The sequence below is a fragment of the Rhineura floridana genome, chromosome 6 (genome assembly GCF_030035675.1).
Source record: "Rhineura floridana isolate rRhiFlo1 chromosome 6, rRhiFlo1.hap2, whole genome shotgun sequence".
Taxonomy (NCBI): domain Eukaryota; kingdom Metazoa; phylum Chordata; class Lepidosauria; order Squamata; family Rhineuridae; genus Rhineura; species Rhineura floridana.
The window spans coordinates 118,362,272-118,385,738 of NC_084485.1; the positions used below are offsets into that span (position 1 = coordinate 118,362,272).

The window sequence follows — 23,467 nt, forward strand, 5'->3', positions numbered from 1 at the left end:
CTCCGCTACGGAGAGTCTTACAGGACAAAAAGCGATTGCCTCTTCCCCGCTTTCGCAACGAAGCCGTGGCGGAGGGAACCTCTCCAATACCGGTTTACAGCCATATAATCCTATATATACCTCGGCACATTAACAAAAATGGAGACAATAGTCAAGAAATCAGAAGGCTAGGACTGGGTAGGGCAGCTGTGAGAGAACTAGAAAAGGTCCTCAAATGCAATGATGTATCACTGAACACCAAAGTCAGGATCATTCAGGCCATAGTATTCCCAATCTCTATGTGTGAATGTGAAAGTTGGACAGTGAAAAAGGCAGATAAGAGAAAAATCAACTCATTTGAAATGTGCTGCTGGAGGAATGCTTTGCGCATACCACAAACTGTGAAAAAGACAAATAATTGGGTGTTAGAACAAATTAAATCAGAACTGTCACTAGAAGCTAAAATGATGAAACTGAGGTTATCATACTTTGGACACATCATGAGAAGACATGATTCACTAGAAAAGACAATAATGCTGGGGAAAACAGGAGGGAGTAGAAAAAGAGGAAGGCCAAACAAGAGATGGATTGATTCCATAAAGGAAGCCACAGACCTGAACTTACAAGATCTGAACAGGGTGGTTCATGACAGATGCTCTTGGAGGTTGCTGATTCATAGGGTCGCCATAAGTCGTAATCGACTTGAAGGCACATAACAACAACAACAATCCTATGCAAGGTGCCTTTAACTTTTGATCAACCAATATGGCTGGGCTTGTACTGCAGCACAGCTGAAATAGTCAGCACATATACTGCATTCCTCCTCAAAATTAGTAAACTCAGCCTTTGGCTTGGACAACACGCACAGTAGAATGAGGCTGTATGGTAGAATCACTTCCTCTTGCAGGAGAGTGTGTCTGTGTATCACTTTTTTAATATACCTGATTAATAAATAAATGCCTGTATGTAAAAAAAAACCCCACCCAAAATATTTAACCCCACTCCAGGCAAAAATGTTCCCAAAGATCATTAAAAAAAAAGAAGAAGCAGTTCCTGCCCTCAGGCTTACAATCTAAAACATGTGACTCCCAAGAAAACTAATGGGGTAGAAGGAAGAAAAAAGTAGGTTCTGGTATCACTTTTTGAGAACAATAACATTATAACCAGTAGCTGGGATGGAAACAGTTCAAGCATAGGTTGGCTGCCACTAAATGACAACTGGGGAGAGCCTAGGTCAGCTTTCTTAGCAGAGATGATGCAACAGAGCCATTCAAAAGTGACCAGCATCTACAATCTGAAGCTGTACAAAGCACTCATAAGCATGTGTAGCCTGGACTCATTTAACCCTTAATTGTGTCACTATCACACCTTGAGTGTTCAAAAATCAGCCTAAGGCTGGATTTCATATTGCCTGTCCCCATCCACACTCTTTCACGCATGCATGTAGGTTAGCTGTGGTGGGTATAGTAGTTCCTCTCAATTTGGATACATTCTTCAGCAAGCATCCAACAATCAGTGTTACCTCACACATAATGCCGTATGACAGGAATTCCCAAACTGTGATCCATGAGCTTCATTCACTTGATCCATGGAGCATCTGCATTAAATATTTATATTAATTTAATTGTATTTGATTGCTTCCTTTCTTATTTTGTATTACAATTTGAATTCTATATCATTTCTGTATAAAAAATAAAAGAAGCAATAAAAATACAATTAAAAATCATACAGCATTTAGCAGAACACATTACATTTGCTACCACAGACAGAAAAATAAGTGGTCCACTAAGGCCCTCACAGTAGTTTTCAAGTTGTCCATACTGGAAAAGGTTTAGGGACCACCGCCATATGGTATTTGAGCAACAACTAGTACTAGGAAAACACTATCTGGTTTGGAAAAAGGTTTTGAAGATGCTAACACTATATAAGTAACCGCAATTCCTTAATGTATACATCAAATCTTTAGGTGTGCTGCTAATCAGTTCCAACTCTACCAAATTCCCTGCTCGAAAAGTTGCCATAAGCAACTCCTTGTTGACTTGTCAAATCAACTGAATTTACAAACTTTCACTGTTTGTGGATTTGTAAAAACAAAACAAAAAATCCTTTACAGAAATCTAATATTATTTCACCTACTGTTAATCATATCTTCTGCAAGGTTACAAAAGTAGTTTGCCCAGTTTATATTACCAGTAAAAATGGTTTCCAATGGGAAACAAAGCTAGAAGAGTCATTTTGTTAAAGGATATCAATTTTATTTTGTATTGTCTACAATATTTATTAACTGCCCTGTAATAAAAATTCTCAGAGCAGCATGGCAGGCAAGCTCCAGACCCTCTTTGATGAGACTAATTATCTGGATCCATTTCAGTCAGGTTTCAGGCCTGGTTTTGGCATGGAAACAGCCTTGGTCACCCTGTCTGATGACCTTGTCGGGAGAGAGATAGGGGGAGTGTGACTCTGTTGATTCTCCTTGATCTCTCAGCGGCTTTCGATACCATCGACCTGGTATCCTTCTGGGAAGAATGGCTGAGTTGGGAGTGGGAGGGACTGCATGGCAGTGGTTCTGCTCCTACTTGGTGGGTCGGCTCCAGAAGGTGGTGCTTGGGGAGCATTGCTTGGCACCCTGGACTCTCCAGTATGGGGTTCCGCAGGGGTCAGTTCTGTCTCCCATGCTGTTCAACATCTACATGAAACCGTTGGGTGCGGTAATCCAGAGCTTTGGAGTGCGTTCCGTCAGTATACTGATGACACGCAGCTCTATTTCTCCTTTTCATCTTTTCAGGTGAGGCTGTCAATGTGCTGAACCAGTGCCTGGCTGCAACAATGGACTGGATGAGGGCTAATAAACTGAGGCTCAATCCAGACAAGACTGAGATGCTGCTAGTGGGTGATTCTTCTGATCGGATCATGGAAGTCCAACCTGTCCTGGATGGGGTTGCACTCCCCCTGAAGGAGCAGGTTCGTAGCTTGGGGGTTCTTGTTTGTTTTGCTTCTTGATTTTCTTATATTTGTTCTATTCATATATTTTCTTGTTTATCCTCTATGTACACCGCCCAGAGAGCCTTTTTGGCTTAGGGCGGTATATAAATTAAATTAAATAAATAATAAATAAATAAATCTCTGTCACTTGAGGCTCAGGTAGCCTCGGTGGCACGGAGTGCCTTCTACCAACTTTGGTTGGTGGCCCAGCTACACCCCGATCTGGACAGGGATTACCTGGCTTCAGTTGTCCATGCTCTGGTAACCTCCAAGTTAGATTACTGCAATGCGCTCTACGTGGGGCTGCCTTTGAAGACAGTTCGGAAGCTGCAGCTTGTGCAAAATGCAGCGGCCAGATTGGTAACAGGGACCAGATGGTTTGAACATATAAAACTGATTCTGGCCCGCTTGCATTGGCTGCCTGTATGTTTCCGAGCTCGATTCAAGGTATTGGTTTTAACATATAAAGTCTTACACAGCTTAGGACCACAATACCTGATGGAACGCCTCTCCCGACACAAACCCACCCGTACACTATGCTCAACATCCAAGGCCCTCCTCTGGGTGCCTACTCAGAGGGAAGCTAGGAGTCTGGCAACAAGGGGGAGGGCCTTCTCAGTGGTGGCTCCCAAATTATGGAATGATCTTTCTGACAAGGTACGCCTGGCACCAACACTGTTGTCTTTTCAGCGCCAGGTCAAGACTTTCCTCTTCTCCCAGGCATTTTAGCATGTGTTTTTAAATTGCTTTTTTAAAAATATGTTTTTAAATTTGTATATTTTTTTAATTGTTGTAAACCGCCCAGACAGCTTCAGCTATGGGGTGGTATACAAATGCAATAAATAAATAAATAAATAAATTGCAGAATAAACCAAAGCAAGTTAAAACACACACACACAATGAAACTAAAACAAGGGTATGATGCAGCATAATAGCTCACAAAACCATTTAAGCATTTTAGTTTCTTCTGATAGTCCAAAGTTTTAGAAATAAAGCTCTCAAATTCTGAAATAAGGGATGTGTCGCAGTTTTGTGCTTAGAGTTACAATTATATGCAAGGCTCATTGAACACAAAGAAACTCACATCCCAGTCCTTGTTTCCTTAGATGTCACACTGATTTTTATGGAACTCACTGTCCAGTGGTGTGTGTTGGATTGCACCCTTAGTTTGAGTACACACGTAGATGGCATATGTTCATCTTATCCAGAGTATAATACTACCCTGAGGCTACAATCCTATTCATACTTGTAAGAAAGCCCACATAAGCAGACATGTATCGGATTAAAAGACATATATAGGATTGTGCTGCAAAGGTGCAATCCAATGCACACTTATCTGGGAGTAAACAACATTGACTACAGTGAAATTTTGGCTGCAATCCAATACCTGTCTTCTCAGAAATAAGCTCCATTAGATTCAATGGGACTTACTCCCGGGTAAGTGTGTATTGGATTGCAACTTTACTTCTGAGTAAATATGCGTCACCTAGCTCTGTAAGGTCTGCAATCCTATGGACAGTTACTTTAGAGTAAGGTTCATTGAAATCAATGGCCCTCCTTCCAAGTAAATATGCACAGATTCAGGCTATAAACCTGTTTTAAGTTAAGTTAGTCTTATGAAGGTATTCATTACCAAATGTTCTTTATTAGCTCTTCTAAAGTTGTGCAAGGTGCAGGGGGGGGAGAAGAAACCATTGTTATAAACCTGTTTCTCTGGTGTGTTTAAGGAACACACACTACCTTGGATGTTTAGAACATCAATGAAGACAAGTATGGCAATTTTTCACTTTTATTGACTTGTTAAATCAAATCAATTTCTCATTACATGAAAGTAACAGATAATTATTTAGCAGATCCCCAAGGATCATTATTGTAAAATGAAATTGTAAAATTTGAAGGGACAAAATTATATCCAATACACTACTTTATGCAAGGTGGCACATCTCACTTGCTTAGGCAAAACAGAAAACCAAAAAAACCCAAATGGCTAACACAACACGGGAAAATGGCAAACCCAGACTCTAAAGCAATTTGACTTCTCATATCTGTAGCCATTTCCCTATACAATCACACAAAGACATTGTGCATACTTTACCTCTTATTCATTCCAATTACAAGGCATTATCAGTTTTTGCGCATTTGTGTGTGTGTGCATGCACACGTGTACGTGCTGACATAGTAATGAGGAATATAACTGCATTAGAAATAATATAGTAATCAGCAATACAACTGCTAAAAAATATGCTGCGCTATTTACTGAAGTTTTTTTTTAAAAAAAGTTGTTTGAAGGTTGTATAGCACTATTCTACTACAGAGCTCTAGTGAAGGAAACTGGGAGCTGAACTATAACTCATTCTTTTTAGGCAACAGCAGATCACTATAAAATTGATTATGCCATCAAAATGAGTTGAAAAATTGTATTCTACAGGAAGACTGCCCTGATCCAGGCCCCTAGGTCCCATGCCCACCCATGCTACCTTTCCTCTGCCACTATGCTATGTCATTGGCTGGCCAAGCCGTGTACAGCAATTCCCTGGCCTAGGAATCCACAGCCAATTTTCTCATACAGTATTTTGCCTGGCATGCAGAAGAGCTACTATTTGACAAAAAGTAACCAAAAGTACAATAAATGCATAATTTAATTAATTTAAGTTAACTTAATTTTAAAATCTGCTGTGATTGATTTTAGATTATTTTATTTTATATGTTTTTGTTGTATTATACTATGTGATCTTATTGTATTTCTTGTGTTCACCGCCCAGAGAGCTATTGCTAGTCGGGCGGTATAAAAGTCTAATAAATAATAATAATAATACCTCGTACAGGTATAAAGGAGATTACTGGATAGGGCCCTAGTGGATACAGCCTACATGCATTTTACTTCAGCATGTAAAAAAATATATGGGGGGCAGGATTCCATTGAATATTTGGAAAAGACTGCAGTTTGAATAATACCAAATTAATTCCTTAGATCACATTAATATTAAATATCCAGGAGATGGCAGCACAGCACAATGCAATTTAAAAAAAACAATCATTTTATGTGAGATTCAAAGTCTACTATGCATACAAAATATTGTAAAAAAATACAGAACAGATTGACTTCTAAATCAATGTTTCTTCCAGTTCTTCAGGATCACTTCTGCTGCATCCAAGGTACTATCTTTCTGTCAATACAGAACAGTGTAAAAAGTTAAAGACTGAGGTGCAGCCATGGAAGAACATATCAAAAGAATACACTATTTGGTTACATTGCAATGGATACCTGCTAACACTACAGCATAGTATAAATGCTAAAATCTTTCAATTATAAAAACCAGCAAGTCAAAACAGAGAGAGAGAGAAGTAGCACACAGTAAAACAGTTATAACACCATGCACAGCAACACTGTAAAGCCAGCAGGATAATGAGCATTAGTGGCCAGCAAAAGCCTTTCAAAACATGCAAAACATCACTTGCTGGCTGAACACTGTGAGGGACATGGCAGCTGGGCTTCCCTTGGTAAAGAATTCCCCAGTGTGGGTGCACAACAGAGAAGACTCTGCCCTTGCCCTTTACCAACTATATCTGCCAAACACTGGAACATGGAGCAAAGCCTGTCTTTCCAGTCTCAGGAAATGGGAAGGAACATGTAGGAGGATATGCTCCCTAACACAGTTTTAAAATTTAATATATCTGAAATCAACCCCAATAAATTATGTGACCTTTGTCTTTCTCCAGGTGATACACCAGCATAAAGTTGTAGGCAGTTTGGCAGACACCACATATTTGCTTACCAATTAAAATGCCAGGTTAATTTATGTTTTGACACCACAATGGTATGTAAAAGCATATGGAGCTGCTCAACCTTATAATTAGAATCCAAAGTACTTTTGGCAGGAATTATGTGTTTGTGAAATATCCAGCCTAACCAAGCCTTTGCTCTTAAGTAGGCCCTAAGCTGTTATCCAACTTTGTCATCACCCTTTTGCCCCAAGTTCAACTCTCATGCTGTTCTTCCCAGGAGCAACACTGGGGCTGGTTTAAATTGTCTCACTGTGCTGTACAAGCTCAATGGGCAAGAGAACAGCTCAGCAGCTAATAGCACACTGCTAAACATGCATAGAGAGGGAGGGATGAAAGCAACTGCAGAGACACCTGGTCCACCACTCCTGTGGCAGTATTGCATTTTCCCACCCCCAACCAATCTAGTTATCAATCTGTGGAGTGGAGGAAACAAGTATTTTCATGTATTTATTATGACATCCTCCGAAAAATACAGGGGAGCCAGTGTATCATGGTTCAGAGCATGAGGTAGAGCACTCCTATCTGCAAAACAAGCATAATAATACTGATCTAGGACTATTACAAGGATTACTGGCTTTGACCATTTAGAAAAAGTGCTATTTATTTATTTATTTATTTATTATATTTCTATACCGCCCAATAGCCGTAGCTCTCTGGGCGGTGCACAACATAAAAACATCCAATATACAAGTAAAAACATATATCAACAACTTAAAAACAATATACCAAAAGTAGTAGAACATAATTAAACATATAAACAACTACAACACAAGCCTAAAAAATATTAAAACGTATTAAATCAGTTAAAAGTATTAAGATGTTAAGTAATTAAGATTACTAAAATATTAAGAGCGTAAGTGCAAATGTAGGTGTTACAATAGATGTTAAAAATGTTGTTAAAATGTTGTTAAAAAGCCTGGGAGAACAAAAAGGGTTTTACCTGGCGCCGGAAGGACAGCAATGTTGGCGCCAGGCGTACCTCATCAGGGAGAGAGTTCCATAGTTCAGGGGCCACCACAGAGAAAGCCCGTTTTCTTGTTGTCACCTTCTGGGCTTCTCTCTGGGTGGGCCCCCGAAGGAGGCCCTTTGATGTTGAACGCAGAGTACGGGTAGGTTCATATCGGGAGAGGCGTTCCACCAGGTATTGTGGTCCCAAGCCGTGTAAGGCTTTATAAGTCAAAACCAGCACTGTGAATTGAGCCCGGAAGCATATAGGCAGCCAGTGCAAGCGAGCCAGAATCAGAGTTATATGTTCACATCTCCGAGTCCCTGTTAACAATCTGGCCGCTGCATTTTGCACGAGCTGCAGCTTCCGAACTGTCTTCAAAGGCAGCCCCACGTAGAGTGCATTGCAGTAGTCCAATTTTGAGGTTACCAGTGCATGGACAACTGAAGCAAGGTTTTCCCTATCCAGATAGGGGCGTAGTTGGGCCACCAACCAAAGCTGATAGAAAGCATTCCGTGCCACCGAGGCTACTTGTGCCTCTAGTGACAGGGATGGTTCTAAAAGAACTCCCAAACTACGGTCCTGCTCCTTCAGGGGGAGTGCCACCCCGTCCAGAGCAGGTTGAGCCTCTCCCAGCTGGTCAGGGGAACCACCCACTAACAGCATCTCAGTCTTATCTGGATTGAGCTTCAATTTATTCGCTCTCATCCAGTCCATTACTGCAGCCAGGCATCGGTTCAGCACCTTGACAGCCTCACCTGAAAAGGATGAACAGGAGAAGTAGAGCTGCGTGTCATCAGCATACTGGTGGCAACGCACTCCAAAACTCCTGATGACCGCACCCAGCAGCTTCATGTAGATGTTAAAAAGCATGGGGGATAGTACTGACCCCTGTGGAACTCCGTATTGGAGGACCCAGGGTGCCGAGCAAGACTCCCCCCCCAGCACTACCTTCTGGAGACGACCCGCTAAATAGGAGCAGAACCACTGCCATACAGTACCTCCAACTCCCAAATCAGCGAGTCTCCCCAGAAGGATACCATGGTCGATGGTATCAAAAGCCGCTGAGAGATCAAGGAGAATCAACAGGGTTACACTCCCCCTGTCTTTCTCCCGACAGAGGTCATCATACAGGGCGACCAAGGCCGTCTCAGTGCCAAAACCGGGCCTGAACCCCGATTGAAATGGATCTAGATAATCAGTCTCATCCAAGAGTGCCTGGAGCTGGTCCGCGACCACTCTTTCTAGAACCTTGCCCAGGAATGGAACGTTCGCTACCGGCCTGTAATTGTTGAAAATTTCTGGGTCCAAGGAAGATTTTTTCAGAAGTGGTCTCACCACCGCCTCCTTCAGGCAACCAGGGACCAGTCCCTCTCGTAATGAGGCATTAATCACCTCCATGGCCCAGCCGGCGGTTCCAACCCTGCTAGCTTTTATCAGCCAAGAGGGGCGAGGATCCAGTATAGAAGTGGTCACATGCACCTGTCCAAGCACCTTGTCAACGTCCTCGAGCTGTACCAATTGAAACTCATCCAACAAAACATGACCAGACTGTGCTCCGGATGCCTCATTTAAATCCACTGCTATAACATTGGAGTCCAAGTCCTGACGGATGCAAGAATTTTGTCCTGGAAGTGCCTGGCAAATTCATTACAACGGGCTTCAGATGGATCTATCATGTCCTTAGGGCCAGAATGTAATAGCCCTCGGACAATCTTAAAAAGCTCCGCCGGCCAGCAGATAGAAGATTGAATAGAGGCAGCAAAATGTTGTTTTTTTGCTGCCCGCGCTGCCACTAAATATAACTGAGTATAGGCACTTACCAGTGCAAAGTTGCATCCATCAGGAGTTTGTCTCCATCTGCACTCAAGCCGTCTCCTATGCTGTTTCATCGCTCTCAGCTCCGGAGTATACCACACAGCTGTATGAGCTTTATCCAGGAGAGAGCACTCAGGAGCGATCATGTCAACTGCCCGGGTCACTTCAGTGTGCCACAGTTCGACCAGGGTTTCGACAGGAGCGCCAGCCTTATCAGCCGGAAAACTCCCCAGAGCCTTCTGAAAACCATCCGGATTCATTAGTCTCTGAGGGCGGACCATCTTAATAGGTCCCCCACCCCTGCAGAGGGGGAAAGTCACTGTAAGTCTAAACTTCAGCAAGCGGTGATCTGACCATGACAAAGGGGCTGATATAAGACTCCCTACCTTCAGATCACCTTCACCCTGTCCAGTTGCAAAAATCAGGTCCCGAGTATGCCCTGCCACATGCGTTGGGCCAATGGCGTATTGGGACAGCCCCATGGTTGTCATGGAGATCATGAAGTCCTGAACCGCCCCAGATAAGGTGGCCTCAGCATGGATGTTGACATCCCCCAGCACTAAAAGTCTAGGGGATCTCAACAGCACATCCAAGACCACCTCTGTCAGCTCAGTTAGGGAGTCAGTTGGGCAGCGGGGTGGGCGGTACACCAACAGAATCCCCAATCTGTCCCATTGACCCAACACAAGGTGCAAACACTCCAGGCCAGTAGCTAAATGGACAGGGTGCTTGGAGAGAAAGATGGAACTCCTATAGACCACAGCAACCCCCCCTCCCTGGCCCTCAGACCTACCCTGATGCTGAACCAAGTACCCAGGTGGGCACAGTTGGGAGAGACTAGCTCCACCCTGTTCACCCACCCAGGTCTCGGTTATACATGCCAGATCAGCCCCCTCATCCACGATTAAATCGTGGATGAGAGAGGTCTTATTATGGACCTATCTGGCATTTAAAAGCAGCATCCGGAGATCTGAGAGCTGGCTGATAGGGCAACCAGTAATCCTGTGGGTGCGTGGGGGACCGGAACATCTGCGTCCCTCAGCCTAATTTCATGTGGGTGGCAGGAGGGGAAAAATGGGGAAGAGTGGCAGAGAGAGAAGGAAGGAAGGAAGGAAGGAATGCCCCCATCCACCTTTGATGTCATCCCAGCCCACAACAGATTACTCTAGATGGACAAAAATTACAGATCGCTCTTTGACAGAAAAAGGTTGCCCACCCCGGATGCAAAAACTAAAAATAAAATCATACTCTAGAAAATTATTATTAGCAGTAATATTAAAAAGTTACTTTGATTGTTTAAAAGTGAATGGAGATCAGTTGTCAAAATGCTAACAGAAACAAATGGTATTGCTAACATCTTAAATAAACAGATTGCACTACTTACTTTGATGAAGCAAAACCGTATGTATTTCTCAAACTGTTCTTTGGTCTCCGGGCCACAAAATGAAGTGAGAGGAATAGCAGACAGTTTCTGAGAAGGACAAAGCAAATTACATGCACACCAGGTACATTAGAACAGTTGAAATCATAGAACTTGGACGTTCTAGTACCATATTTTTGTGACAGTTTAAAGGCTGCTGCCCAAGAACTTAATCAAGTCTATGTCATGTGTTAACAAAATTCCATCATGATGAGACACATCACTGTGCCATCATGTTTGAAGATTTTACAAGTGGGTATTGTCAAAATTTACACCCCAGGAGCCAACCCCCTAACACCAGGGCAATTGTCCTGGGCCAGGCACGCCTCATGCCTCTCCTTACCAGGGCTGAGTTAATCCCAACACCAACCCTATAAGGTAGGAAGACTGCCACCGCCCCTTTAATTTGATTTCCCATTCTGAGTTGAGGGGAACTCAGAGCACCAACTAGACTGACAAAGATTCCTAAGAGCAAGAGCCAAACCTTACACTCACTGCTCTGGAGCCTCCAGTCAAACCCAATCCAGTAGTCAGTAGCTTTATAGTCAAAGTACTGGTTTCAGAGCCACAGACCCAAGTAACACACATCAAATAATATGAGGTAGTTTATTCAATATAATAAAAGTGCATATAAAAGAGGAGCATACAAATTCCTTTAAGCCCAATACTCTGGAACAGAGTCAGGCATGGTCAACACATGTACAAAACACAGTAAGAAAGTTTCAACACAAACACAAAATAACAAAGTTTACCTAGCCTAAGCTAGAATACTCCCAAGCAGAAAAAGTGTAAGAGCTGGTCCCTCCTTGGCTCCATATATCACTAGCCATCACATAGGTAAGTCAAGATGGAATGGGACAATTTGATGACAGCTAGCCCCACTTTTATGGGAATTTGCCCAGCAACAGCGAGAGGGACAATTAGCCAATCATGACACCTCGATGATGGAATAGTCCAAAAGTTCATGGCAAGGCCAGGCCTACTAATTTACAGCTACTCAGGCCTCCTGACCTTTCTACCAGGCACTACAGATAAGGTTCAGCTACCTCCCTTCTCAGCTAATGAGCTGCAGTGGGACTATATGCGACACCCTGATTTTTCCCAGCTTAGAGCATCCCAGGAACCTATGCAGAATATTCCTCACAATCTCTTTAGGCTGAGCCATTTTACTTTGGCCAACCTTGCTGTTCTTGACAGATTTTTGTTGTTGTTGTTGCATGTACACACTGTGTGCACAGTTTGGGAAGCAGCAATCAAACTACACACAGATTGCACATTATTATATGCAGGAATTTTGCAACGTTATTTTCTGGAGTTATATTTGGCTCCAGAGGACTGCAGAAAAGTCACGCTAGGAGTTTGCCATTGTCCTCCTTTCAAAGGAGAAGAAAACAATTGATCTTTAAGAAGTGGCTGTGTCTAGCCCAATGCCACAACCCAGATGTAAGGAAGGGGATTGTTCTGTAAACCTAGTAATGGGTATGCAGCCTTGCATTGTGTTCACAATTCTCTACATCAGGGCCACCAATTTTGCAACCTCACTTAAAGTGTTAGAATTAAATACATTAATTTGAGCAAAAGAGTAAGAGGGAGAAATTTTAAAAAATCCTTACCTTAGATTTTATCATCCATTTCACAAATTTATAATCATAAGGTTTATCCTTCTCCATGTCAGACAAATCTACATCTCAAAAAAAAAAAATGAAGCATCTTAAGACCTGCAATTTTTCAGTAGAATGATTTTATCAAATATGGACATCTCTGAAGATATTTTTACAGAACTGTAGATGGAAAGGATCTGGGGCCACATTCTAAGATGAAACGTGTACAGCCGGTGTGAGTTCCACTGTGCTACACTGTACTTCTCTTTCCCCAGGATTGCTCGGCAGAGTACCAGGATTTGTGCTCTGAAGCTGTACTCTAAACGGGAGAGCTAAATGTTATGATATACAAAGGGGATGCTGTCAATGGCAGCCCTGTATCAAATTCATCCTACTTTTCCTCTGTAACACGTAATGAAAAACTTACTCACATCCTGAAGTCATCACCCTGTGTATTTTCCCATCCCATGTTCTACATAACTGACTGCTGGTGGTGGGGAAACACACAAGTAGGCTTCACTTCATAGTACAAAGTGAGAAAAGGCAACACAACACCAAGCTGTTATTTATGGTAGCAATCAAAACAAGTTTATAGTACTGTCTAGTTCTGCTAGAACTGCAGTAGGACACCTACTATGTTTGTGAAAATGCTTGTTACTGTCAGGCCCAGGATGTGACTCAGGAACCAGACCAACGATTGTAGTTAATTCGTGTTTTATTAGGGTAATGTCCAAACAAAGACTGCGTTTTCTCATGAAGCAATACAGGGATACAGGTCCTGCGGCATTGGGAGAAAGTTGACAGAGCAAGGGACTGCTTCCCACCTGTTCTTTAAGAAGGGGCCAAACGGGCACGCAATCTTTCGCTCCTCCTTAACTGCCCCTCAGGTACTGCCCGCCTTCCCCCCCTTCTCTCCTGTCTTTTCAGCTGTCTGCGTGTGCGCGGTGAGGGGGGAAGCATCACCCCCTCCTCTTCTGAAGTTTCCGATTCCAGGATGGGGGATAGGGAAGGGGCTGATGGTAAACTGCTTCCCCGCTTTTCGGCTGTGAGCAGCCCTCCCTCTTCCCCCTCTTGCTCTGAGCCTGAAAGAGGGGGAGGCGTGAGAATGTCCAGGGAGGGCTCAGGCTCCCCGTTGCTAAGCGACCTTATCACTGGCAGTTCCTCTGTTTCGTCTTCGCTCCAAAGGGGGCAAGTTCCTCCCCCTTCCCTCTGCCATCCATCCGAATACTCTTCTCCCAACTCTCCGGGATCCAGCTCCCCGGGATTGGGACCCCAGCTCTGCCTTCCGACAGTTACTCAAAACAGAAAATAAAGAGACACACTGTAGCCCACTGCTCACAGTACATTTTTACCAGCTTCAGTGCTGTTGGTCATGCCCATTCCTGTCAGAGAATTAAAACTTCACTAACTTAATTTGGACACATCAACAATCATGAAGTATCCTCCCTCTGGAATAACAGGTTTCAGTCCGACTTCCAGGAGCATCTGAGCCATTCGGCTCCGTTTGCTTTCCAGCTCTCTAGGCAGAGAATAGAAGTAGCAGTCTGGGTCATCCATGCGTTTCAAGTCTATCAAAAAGGCTTGTGCCACAGCCTCCTGAAAATTCAAATCAGGAAAGAAGAAAAAAAATCCACGCTGAAGCATATTATCAAAACTGCTATATTCAAAGAAATAGTAAAATATATAATCCTAGTAAAATAGACAAACATATATACTGTATATATAAATAATAATCCTATAAGTCAATAATTAAGAGTAAAAATAGGATTATACAGCCACAAGAGTGGCTGTATACTATAGCCAGTGTGGATTTTTCACATTCCACAATGTTAAATTGTAAATACCCCCCATGCCATTCTGATGCTTCCCATAAGCTCATTTCAAAACAAAACCTTACAAAGGTTATAGTCCTGAACTCAGAAAGGCTTGCTTAACAACCCTCTCAATTTTCATGGTAATGCACAAAACAGTCAGAGAGAATAGAGAGTTTAAAGTCTAAAAAGAGAGGAAAAAAACCCAGAGCCCTTTTGGACTTTTTTCTGTCAGAGTTCTCATAATCTGTTGAAATTCATTAAAAATCAGCCATGTTCACAGAGTACCTGTAATCCTGTTACTGACCTTGCCCCATACTCTGACCTTCATCTTCGGCAGTTTAAAAGTTCAAAAAATGTCTGGCTGATTTTTAATTAATTTAAGAAATTTTGGCTGGAACCCTATGATAACGCAGGGCATGCTCAGTAAAAACCAAATGTCAGAGTTCTAAAAGCCAGACTCACAGCTGCTTGGCTTGCCTAATCGGAGTCACACCCACACCAGACTTTGATTTCACATGAGACAGTCATGGCTTCCCTCAGAGAATCCTGGGAAGTATGGTTTGTGAAGGGTGCTGAGAGGAGACTCCTGTTCCAGTGACAGAGCTCCAGTGGCCAGACTGGTTTAACAGTCAGCCACTCTGAAGGTCTGTGAGGGGAACGGGGTGTCTCCAAGCAACTCTCAGCACCCTTCACTAACTACACTTCCCAGGATTCTTTGAGAGAACCCATGACTGTCCAAAGTGAAATAAAGGCCTGGTGCGGATGTGGCCAGGAACAGCTTTGGTTTAAATTTGGGTGGGAGGCTTCATGTGCCTGCTGTAGAATAAAAAGGTGAGGGAAACGCTGAAAAGCAATGATACTGTTCACAATGTTTTCCTTTTGGAAAGGAAAGGCTTTTCCCCTCTGCCCAGTGCCCACCCACCCAATTTCCTCCCCTCCCCCTCCCTGCCCCTCCACCAGGGCAGCGTTGGACTAGGACCTGGGAGACCAGGGTTCAAATCCCCACACAGCCATGAAGCTCACTGGGTGACCTTGGGCCAGTCACTGCCTCTCAGCCTCAGAGGAAGGCAATGGTAAACCCCCTCTGAATACCGTTCACCATGAAAACCGTATTCAAAGGGTGACTATAAGTTCAGTCGACTTGAAGATAGTCCATTTCCATTTTCAAACATGATTGCACAGAAATAAATCCCATTGAATTCAAAAAGTATGCAAATGATCAAACTAGGGTTGCCAGGCCCAGCCTCCAAGAGGTCTTCTGTATCTTTAAAAGTTGTGCAGGAGGAAGGGAGAATTTCACCTTGTGGTTTTTCCCATTACGGTGTTGCAAGAAAACCTGTACTTGGCTGAATTTTCTCTTCTCTTAAAGATACAGAATTATTCTCAGGCCCTGAGCCTGGCAACCCTAGATCAAACCCACGCTCCCTTCTCCCTCCTATCCCCTCCCTCTTGCCCCTTCCCTCCCCTTCCTTTGCCCCTCCCTCCCCTTTCCCTTCCAATCCCCTCCTTCCCCTTCCTCCTCCTCCCCATGGTCAGTTTTACCTATCTTAAGCATGATTGCACAGAGGTAAATACCATTGAACTCTATAAGCATCCAAAATATCAAACCTACCCTACCCTCCCCCTTCCTTTGCCCCCTCCAATACACACCTTCCCCTTCCCCCTCCTCCTCCCCCATGGTCAGTTTTTCCTACCCTAACCATGATTGCACAGGAGTAAATCCCATTGATCTCAATAAGCATGGAAATGATCAGACCTGCTTTTCCCCTCCTTCCCCACTCCTCTCCCTTCCTCCTCCCCGCTCTTCCTTCTTCCTCCTCCCCTGCCCACTCCAGCCCTCCCCCTCCCACCCTCCCTCCCCCCCAGTCAGCTTTACCTATCCTAAGCATGATTGCACAGGAGTAAATCGCACTGAACTCAATAAACGTGCAAATGATCAAACCTGTCCTCCTCCCCTGCCCCTCCTGCCTGCTCCCATCCCAGTCCTCCCCTCTGCCTTTACTCCCCTCCCTCCTCCTCCCCTCCCCATCCCCTGTGGTCAGTTTCACCTATCCTAAGCATGATTGCAGGGGAGTAAATCCCACTGAACTCAATAAGCTTGCAAATGATCAATTCATTCTCAGCAAACTTGGGACAGGATCCCATTTCTTACCTCCCAGATTAAAAAGCAGGGAAATTCACTAATAGGCAAAAAACCTTGCGGTTTAAGAATGTACCTCTAGCTGACAGATATTTCTATCAAACTTTAAAAAGCAGGGAAATTGGGCAGCTATAGTGAATGCACCAGGGGAGCAGGAGACCTGACCTCCTCTCTGAGATATTGGACTGCCCTACAAATTGGTCAAAATGCAAACACCATTTGGATTGGTCTTTCACAGTCCAATCCACTTCCTGTGTAGCTTGGAAGAATTTGGTAACATGTGCCTCTGAGCATATGGTGAGTGGTGGCAACACTTGCAGTCAACCCAAATAATAGAAAGAAGACATGTGCTATGCTGATCTTGTTTTAGCAGGGAGGAAGCAACATTATTAATATAGTTGATATAGTTCAGATGGTCACTTTGAATATGTCTGATTTACTTTGCCATTTTAGTGAAGTTTCCTATAGGAAATCATTTTCTTTTGTTTCTATTTCTGTGAATATGTGAAGTACAGCAACTCTTTGCAAAATTTACACTAAAAAAACTCCAAACATAATTGTGGAATAATAGCACTCACTATTCTGCAGAATAGTCTCCAGTGGACCTCAGGAGTGTGTCAATTTGCACAAGATAAACAGTGGGAGGTGAAATATATTCTAGCAAAATTCAAGGTGTGTACTATGTGCCCATCTTGCCTTAAATAAAGTGGTTTGAACATAGCAGGCTGAAAACATGCATCCTCTTTTTTCCAACAGCTAGAGTCATTGTTGAAGGAGCAACATATTGGAATCAGTCTGATTTTACATCAAACTGCAGTTTCAGATTCAACTGTTAATGCACTCAAAATAACAATAGACTATAACCAACAATTTGAAATACAAAAGGCTGTCTTCACCATCATATGACACTGACCAATAAAAAGGCGTTGAAATTAATAAAAATAAATTTGACACAGATTTCTAGGATGAATAGTGAGGGAAATAAAAGTTTCTAGTTTAGATTCTCTGTAGAAACATTAGTAACACAGGAAAAAAGCAAAGTAAGAACACCAACAAACATACACAAATATAATTCTCCATCTTTGGAGATGGCAGGTATTGCCACCACTCACCACATGCTCAGAGGCACATGTTACCCAATTCTTCCAAGCTACCCAGGAAGTGGATTGGACTGTGAAAGACCAACCCAAATGGTGTTTGCATTTTGACCAATTTGTAGGGCAGTCCAATACCTCAGAGAGGAGTTCAGGTCTCCTGCTCCCCTGGTGCATTCACGATAGCTGCCCAATTTCCCTGCTTTTTAAAGTTTGGTAGAAATATCTGTGGGCTATAGGTACATTCTTAAACTGCAAGGTTTTTTGCCTATTAGTGAATTATCAATTGAGTTTAGCAGACAAGGGGAAAAAGCTAATGAAAATAATTCTAAAATTGCTAGACACACATCTATCACTAGACTACATCCATTTTCTTCCAAGTATAAAATTTTAAAAAGTCAAAGACCTTCATGCTCAGTTACTTGATTCAATAAACTTATATAAAATAACATATATATGAATTTTTAACCTTCTACCAACATATGCAAAATTATTGCTTTAATGATAACTTATACATTATACCGAATGTATCATTCCTTTTTATAAAAATTCCACAAATGGGAATTAAGATCTACTAGATGTCCTTCCCTTCTTACCACAAAGTAAATCCCGAATATTTAGGAAGCTTATACCTAATCCTAAACACAATGGAAACAATAGAGACAAATTTAAGTTTATTTCAGGATGCATACAGACGATTATTTGCCAATGGTAACCTTCCACAGGGCCCAGATAACCAGGACATAAGCCAGTTGTCTGTATCATCCTGCCGAGCGGTAAGAATTTCACTACGCATCAGATATATGGTAGTATGTACTGTAATCTCTCACCCCAAGTCCCATCACTTGTGTCTCTGGCTTTTCTGCTAACAAAAGAACGTCCAAACGATTGGCATTCAAATGGTCCACATGCTCAAAAGTTAATTTCATCTGCTATTCCCACTGATACATCCCTTATTAACCAATTTATTTATTTATTTTATTTATTATTTTATTAAGCTTATATACCGCCTGACTAGCAACAGCTCTCTGGGCGGTGAACATTAAAAATACAATAAAAATAACACAATACAGTATATCACAATACAAAACTGTGCAAAAAACTGTACAGTCTAAAATCAAAATATAATAATTTAGAATTAACAGGAATTAAAATGCCTCAGAGAAGACAAAGGTTTTAACCTGGCGCCGAAAAGATGATAGTGTCGGCGCCAGGCGCACCTCCTCGGACAGACCATTCCATAGTTGGGGGGCACCACTGAGAAGGCCCTAGATCTTCTCACCACTCTCCGGGCTTCCCTATGAGTCGGAACCCGGAGGAGGGCCTTCGTAGTAGACCGTAGTGTACGGGCCGGTTCATATCGGGAGAGGCGTTCCGACAGATATCGTGGTCCCGCGCCGTATAAGGCTTTATAGGTAAGTACCAACACTTTGAATCTGGCCCGGAAGCATATTGGAAGCCAGTGCAAACGGGCTAGCACAGGTGTTATATGCTCAGACCGCTTAGTTCTTGTTAGCAGTCTGGCCGCCACATTTTGCACTAGCTGTAGCTTCCGAATCGTCTTCAAAGGTAGCCCTACGTAAAGCGCATTGCAGTAGTCCAGACGCGAGGTTACCATAGCATGTACCACTGATGTGAGGTCCTCCTTACTCAGATAGGGACGTAGCTGGGCTACCAACCGAAGTTGGTAGAACGCATTCCGGGCCACCGAGGCTACATGAGCCTCAAGTGTGAGGGAAGAGTCTAAGATGACTCCCAGACTACGCACCTGTTCCTTTAGGGGGAGTGTAACCCCATCCAGGACAGGGTATATATCCACCATCCGATCAGAGAAACCATCCACCAACAGCATCTCACTCTTGTCAGGATTGAGTCTCAGTTTGTTAGTTCTCATCCAGTCCATTGTCGCAGCCAGGCAACGGTTCAGCACGTCGACTGCATCACCTGAAGAAGATGTAAAGGAGAAGTAGAGCTGCGTGTCATCAGCATACTGATGACAACGCACTCCAAAACTCCTGATGACTGCCCCCAGCGGCTTCATATAAATGTTAAAAAGCATGGGAGACAGAGCCGAACCCTGCGGGACCCCACATTGGAGAACCCACGGTGTCGAGCAATGTTCCCCAAGCACTATCTTCTGGAGACGACCCGCTAAGTAGGAGCGGAACCATTGCCAAGCCGTGCCTCCAACTCCCAACTCCGCAAGCCTCTCCAGAGGATACCATGGTCGATGGTATCAAAAGCCGCTGAGAGGTCAAGGAGAATCAACAGAGTTACACTCCCTCTGTCTCTCTCCCGACATAGGTCATCAAACAGGGCGACCAAGGCAGTCTCAGTGCCGAAACCAGGCCTGAACCCCGATTGAAATGGATCTAGATAATCGGTTTCATCCAATAGCGCCTGGAGCTGGTCAGCAACCACACGTTCCAGGATCTTGCCCAGGAACGGAACATTGGCTACTGGTCTGTAGCTGCTGAAATCCTCTGGGTCCAAGGAAGGTTTTTTCAGGAGTGGTTATTAACCAATTTGTAAGGTTGGTTAGTGGCCCCAGCCTCCCAGACCGTATCAGCCTCTATAAAAACTTTTATATCCATTGGTACCTACCTGTAATGGAGTTGGGCATGTATACAATGAATTTTGGTGAACGACCTGCAGATGCTTTATCAGATGTTGGGGACCAACAGACCAGCCAAGCTTAAACAAAAAGATACTTGTTACAGTTATATCTGGTTGTTTACTTAACATTTATAAAAGCTGAGAAGCATGGATGTTACCACATTTTAAACCAGGAGACCATCAATAGGCTAAAAGAAAAAGAACACTCTTCCAGTTAACAAAATATTTCTGCCTCATTTGGATTATTAGTCATCGAATGCAACCAGGTGATTCTCTATTAAAAAGGTTGCTCTGCATTTAAAAAATACCTGCCAAGGAAAATGAAAATTATGCTCTCCAAAAATATGAAAATTCAACATAGGTACATTCATGAAGTGTGGGAGTGTGTGTGTACATGGGATTTATAGCTTTCACCAGACAGAAGTTACCAAAAGATGTACAATATTGAACTTAAAACATTCCTTTATGTAGCTCTGGTTCCAAAAGGTCTCCACAGCCATGCCTAGGGTACATTTGCATAACATGAGACTTTGCAAGGTTATGTTTTTGGATGTAACCCTTTATGGTGTGTATGTTCCTGTACTAAGAAGTCCCCCAATCTTTTCTGATATCCCCACAGTCCTCCTTATGGTTCCTTGAATCCTGCCTTACTTTCCCACATGAAACCTGCCCCCAGCAACCACCATCTTCTACATCTGATATTGGAACTGACATAGCAAGCATGAGGTCTCCAACTGATGTGTAAATTAAGAAATCTTATTGCTTACAATGTTCATAATATTAACCAACTGTTCAAAGTGGAAACAGTAAAATTTCGAATGATTGAGTGAAATCTCTCATATGCATTGCATTTAAAATTTCCTTAGTGTCTGGATTTTATTTTTAACATAGCATTTGCAAGTGTTTAGTATAGCATTTGCAAGCTTGCAAATGACACCCTCCCCCATGACAAATGTGAAAAATAAAATAATATCCTAGCAGTACTTCAACACATGTGATTCTTCATTCATGTGATCTCTTATCGTTTTCACTTACCTTCCAACCAGTTACACTATACGTTTTCCCAGCACTTCCTACGGTTACTGTTCTTTCCCACATTCCAGGCAAAGTAGCTATTTAAAAAAGAAGAGAAACAGGAGTTAATCCATACTAAGGATTAACAAGCTTTACCTCACTAACAATAGATTATTTTAATATATCGCACAATGGATTGTATAATTTTGGAGATGTACGAAGCTTGCTTTATTATGTTCAAATTAAATGGATATTTACTGAGATTACATTATTCCCTTAGCCACACCCACATTCAGACATCTCATGGTCCATGAGAATATGTCTACGACAGAGAGGTCAAGACGTTAATCATCATATTGGCTTAATCAGATAAACTCTTTGTGGGTATTGAACTGAAACACTAAAATTCTCCCTCTTCCCAAATGAAAGTGTATTAACCAAAATCCACAAGAAATCCCATAAGAGCACAGCAGTGCATGTTAAGGTGGAGCTACATGGTTGAGGTGACACAGGAATGGCATTAACCCTGGCACTCTCATAATGTTTAGCAGCATTTATTCAAGCTGTGCCATCAACATTCTATACATTTTGCCAGCTCCGCTTGACATCATTGGGTACCAGTGGAGAGAAATCACACAATATAACAACATCCTGGTACAGGGTAAATGATGCTTTGTGTTACAGACAAGAAAGAGAGAACTTAGCATGTTGTGTAATGTGTAGCTTTGGCCCCAGTTCAGTGATAAATCCCAGCAATCACTACAGTTACATTTAGCAAATAAAAAGCAAAATGAGGTTATCCATTTGTAGAGCAAATAGCTAACCACCTCATTTTTCACAGAATCATAAAATAGTAGAGTTGTAAGGGGCCTATAAGGCCATCAAGTTCAATCCCCTGCTTAATGCAGGAATCCAAATCAAAGCATTCCAAACAGATGGCTGTCCAGCTGCCTCTTGAATGCCTCCAGTGTCAGAGAGTCCACTACCTATCCAGGTAATTGGTTCCATTGTTGTATGGCTCTAACAGTTAGGAACTTTTTCCTGATGTTCAGTTGAAATCTAGCTTCCTACAATTTGAGCCTTCCGTGTCCTGTACTCTGGGACAATCAAGAAGAGATCCCAGCCCTCCTCTGCATGACAACCTTTCATGTACTTGAAGAGTGCTATCATATCTCCCCTCAGTCTTCTCTTCTCCAGGCTAAACATGCCCAGTTCTTTCAGTCTCTCCACATAGGGCTTTGTTTCCAGTCCCCTGATCATCCTTGTTGCCCTCCTCTGAACCTGTTCCAGTTTGTCTGCATCCTTCTTGGAGTGTGGAGACCAGAACTGGACGCAGTATTCAAGATGAGGCCTAACCAGTGCTGAATAAAGGGGAACTAATACTTCACGCAATTTGGAAACTATAAGTCTGTTAATGCAGCCTAATATAGCATTTGCCTTTTTTGCAGCCACATTGCACTGTTGGCTCATATTCAGCTTGTGATCGACAATTCCAAGATCCTTCTCACATGTCATATTGCTGAGCCAAGTAACCCCCATCTTAGAACTGTGCATCTGGTTTCTTCTTCCTAAGTGTAGAACCTTGCATTTATCCCTGTTGAATTTTATTCTGTTGTTTTCAGCCCAATGCTCCAGCCTATCAAGGTCCCTTTGAATTTTGTTTCTGTCTTCCACGGTATTAGCTGTGTCCCCCAATTATGTATCATCTGCAAATTTGATAAGCATGCTCTGTACCTCCTCATCCAAGTAGTTAATAAAAAAGTTGAAGAGCACTGGGCCCAGGACCAAGTCCTGTGGTACCCCACTCGTTACTTCCGCCCTGTTTGAGAAGGAACCATTGATAAGCACACTTTGAGTATGATTCTGGAGCCAACTGTGGATCCACCTGATAGTTGTTCCATCCAGCCCACATTTAGTTAGCTTGCTAATCAGAATATCATGGGGCACTTTGTCAAAAGCATTGCTAAAGTCAATATATATTATGTCCACAGCATTCCCACAGTCTACAAGGGAGGTTACCCGATCAAAAAACAAGATAAGATTAGTTTGTCAGGATTTATTCTTCATAAATCCATGTTGGCTTCTAGTAATCACTGCAATGTTTTCAAGGTGCTTACAGACTGACTGCTTTATAATCTGCTCCAGAGTTTTTCCAGGGATTGATGTTAGGCTGACTGGTCTGTAGTTCCCCAGTTCTTCTTTTTTGCCCTTTTTGAAGATAGGGACAACATTAGCTCTCCTCCAGTCATTCGGCACT

General features: G+C 42.8%; 1 protein-coding gene across 5 annotated transcripts in view; it reads right to left on the reverse strand.

Annotated features, from left to right (window-relative positions):
- Window positions 1–4,737: 4,737 nt before the first annotated feature.
- KYAT3 (kynurenine aminotransferase 3) overlaps window positions 4,738–23,467 on the reverse strand; it is a 44,575-nt gene continuing 25,845 nt past the window's right edge. For 4 of the 5 annotated variants that reach the window (XM_061633593.1, XM_061633589.1, XM_061633592.1 and 1 more), the window contains 6 exons: window positions 21,232–21,308; window positions 20,185–20,274; window positions 13,942–14,128; window positions 12,545–12,618; window positions 10,896–10,982; window positions 4,738–6,128 (listed from right to left, as the gene is read on the reverse strand). In XM_061633593.1, coding sequence (XP_061489577.1) covers window positions 6,072–6,128; window positions 10,896–10,982; window positions 12,545–12,618; window positions 13,942–14,128; window positions 20,185–20,274; window positions 21,232–21,308 — 572 coding nt within the window. In that variant the 3' untranslated portion in view covers window positions 4,738–6,071. The remainder of the gene's footprint in view (window positions 6,129–10,895; window positions 10,983–12,544; window positions 12,619–13,941; window positions 14,129–20,184; window positions 20,275–21,231; window positions 21,309–23,467) is intronic. The other variant, XM_061633591.1, reaches the window with a different exon arrangement.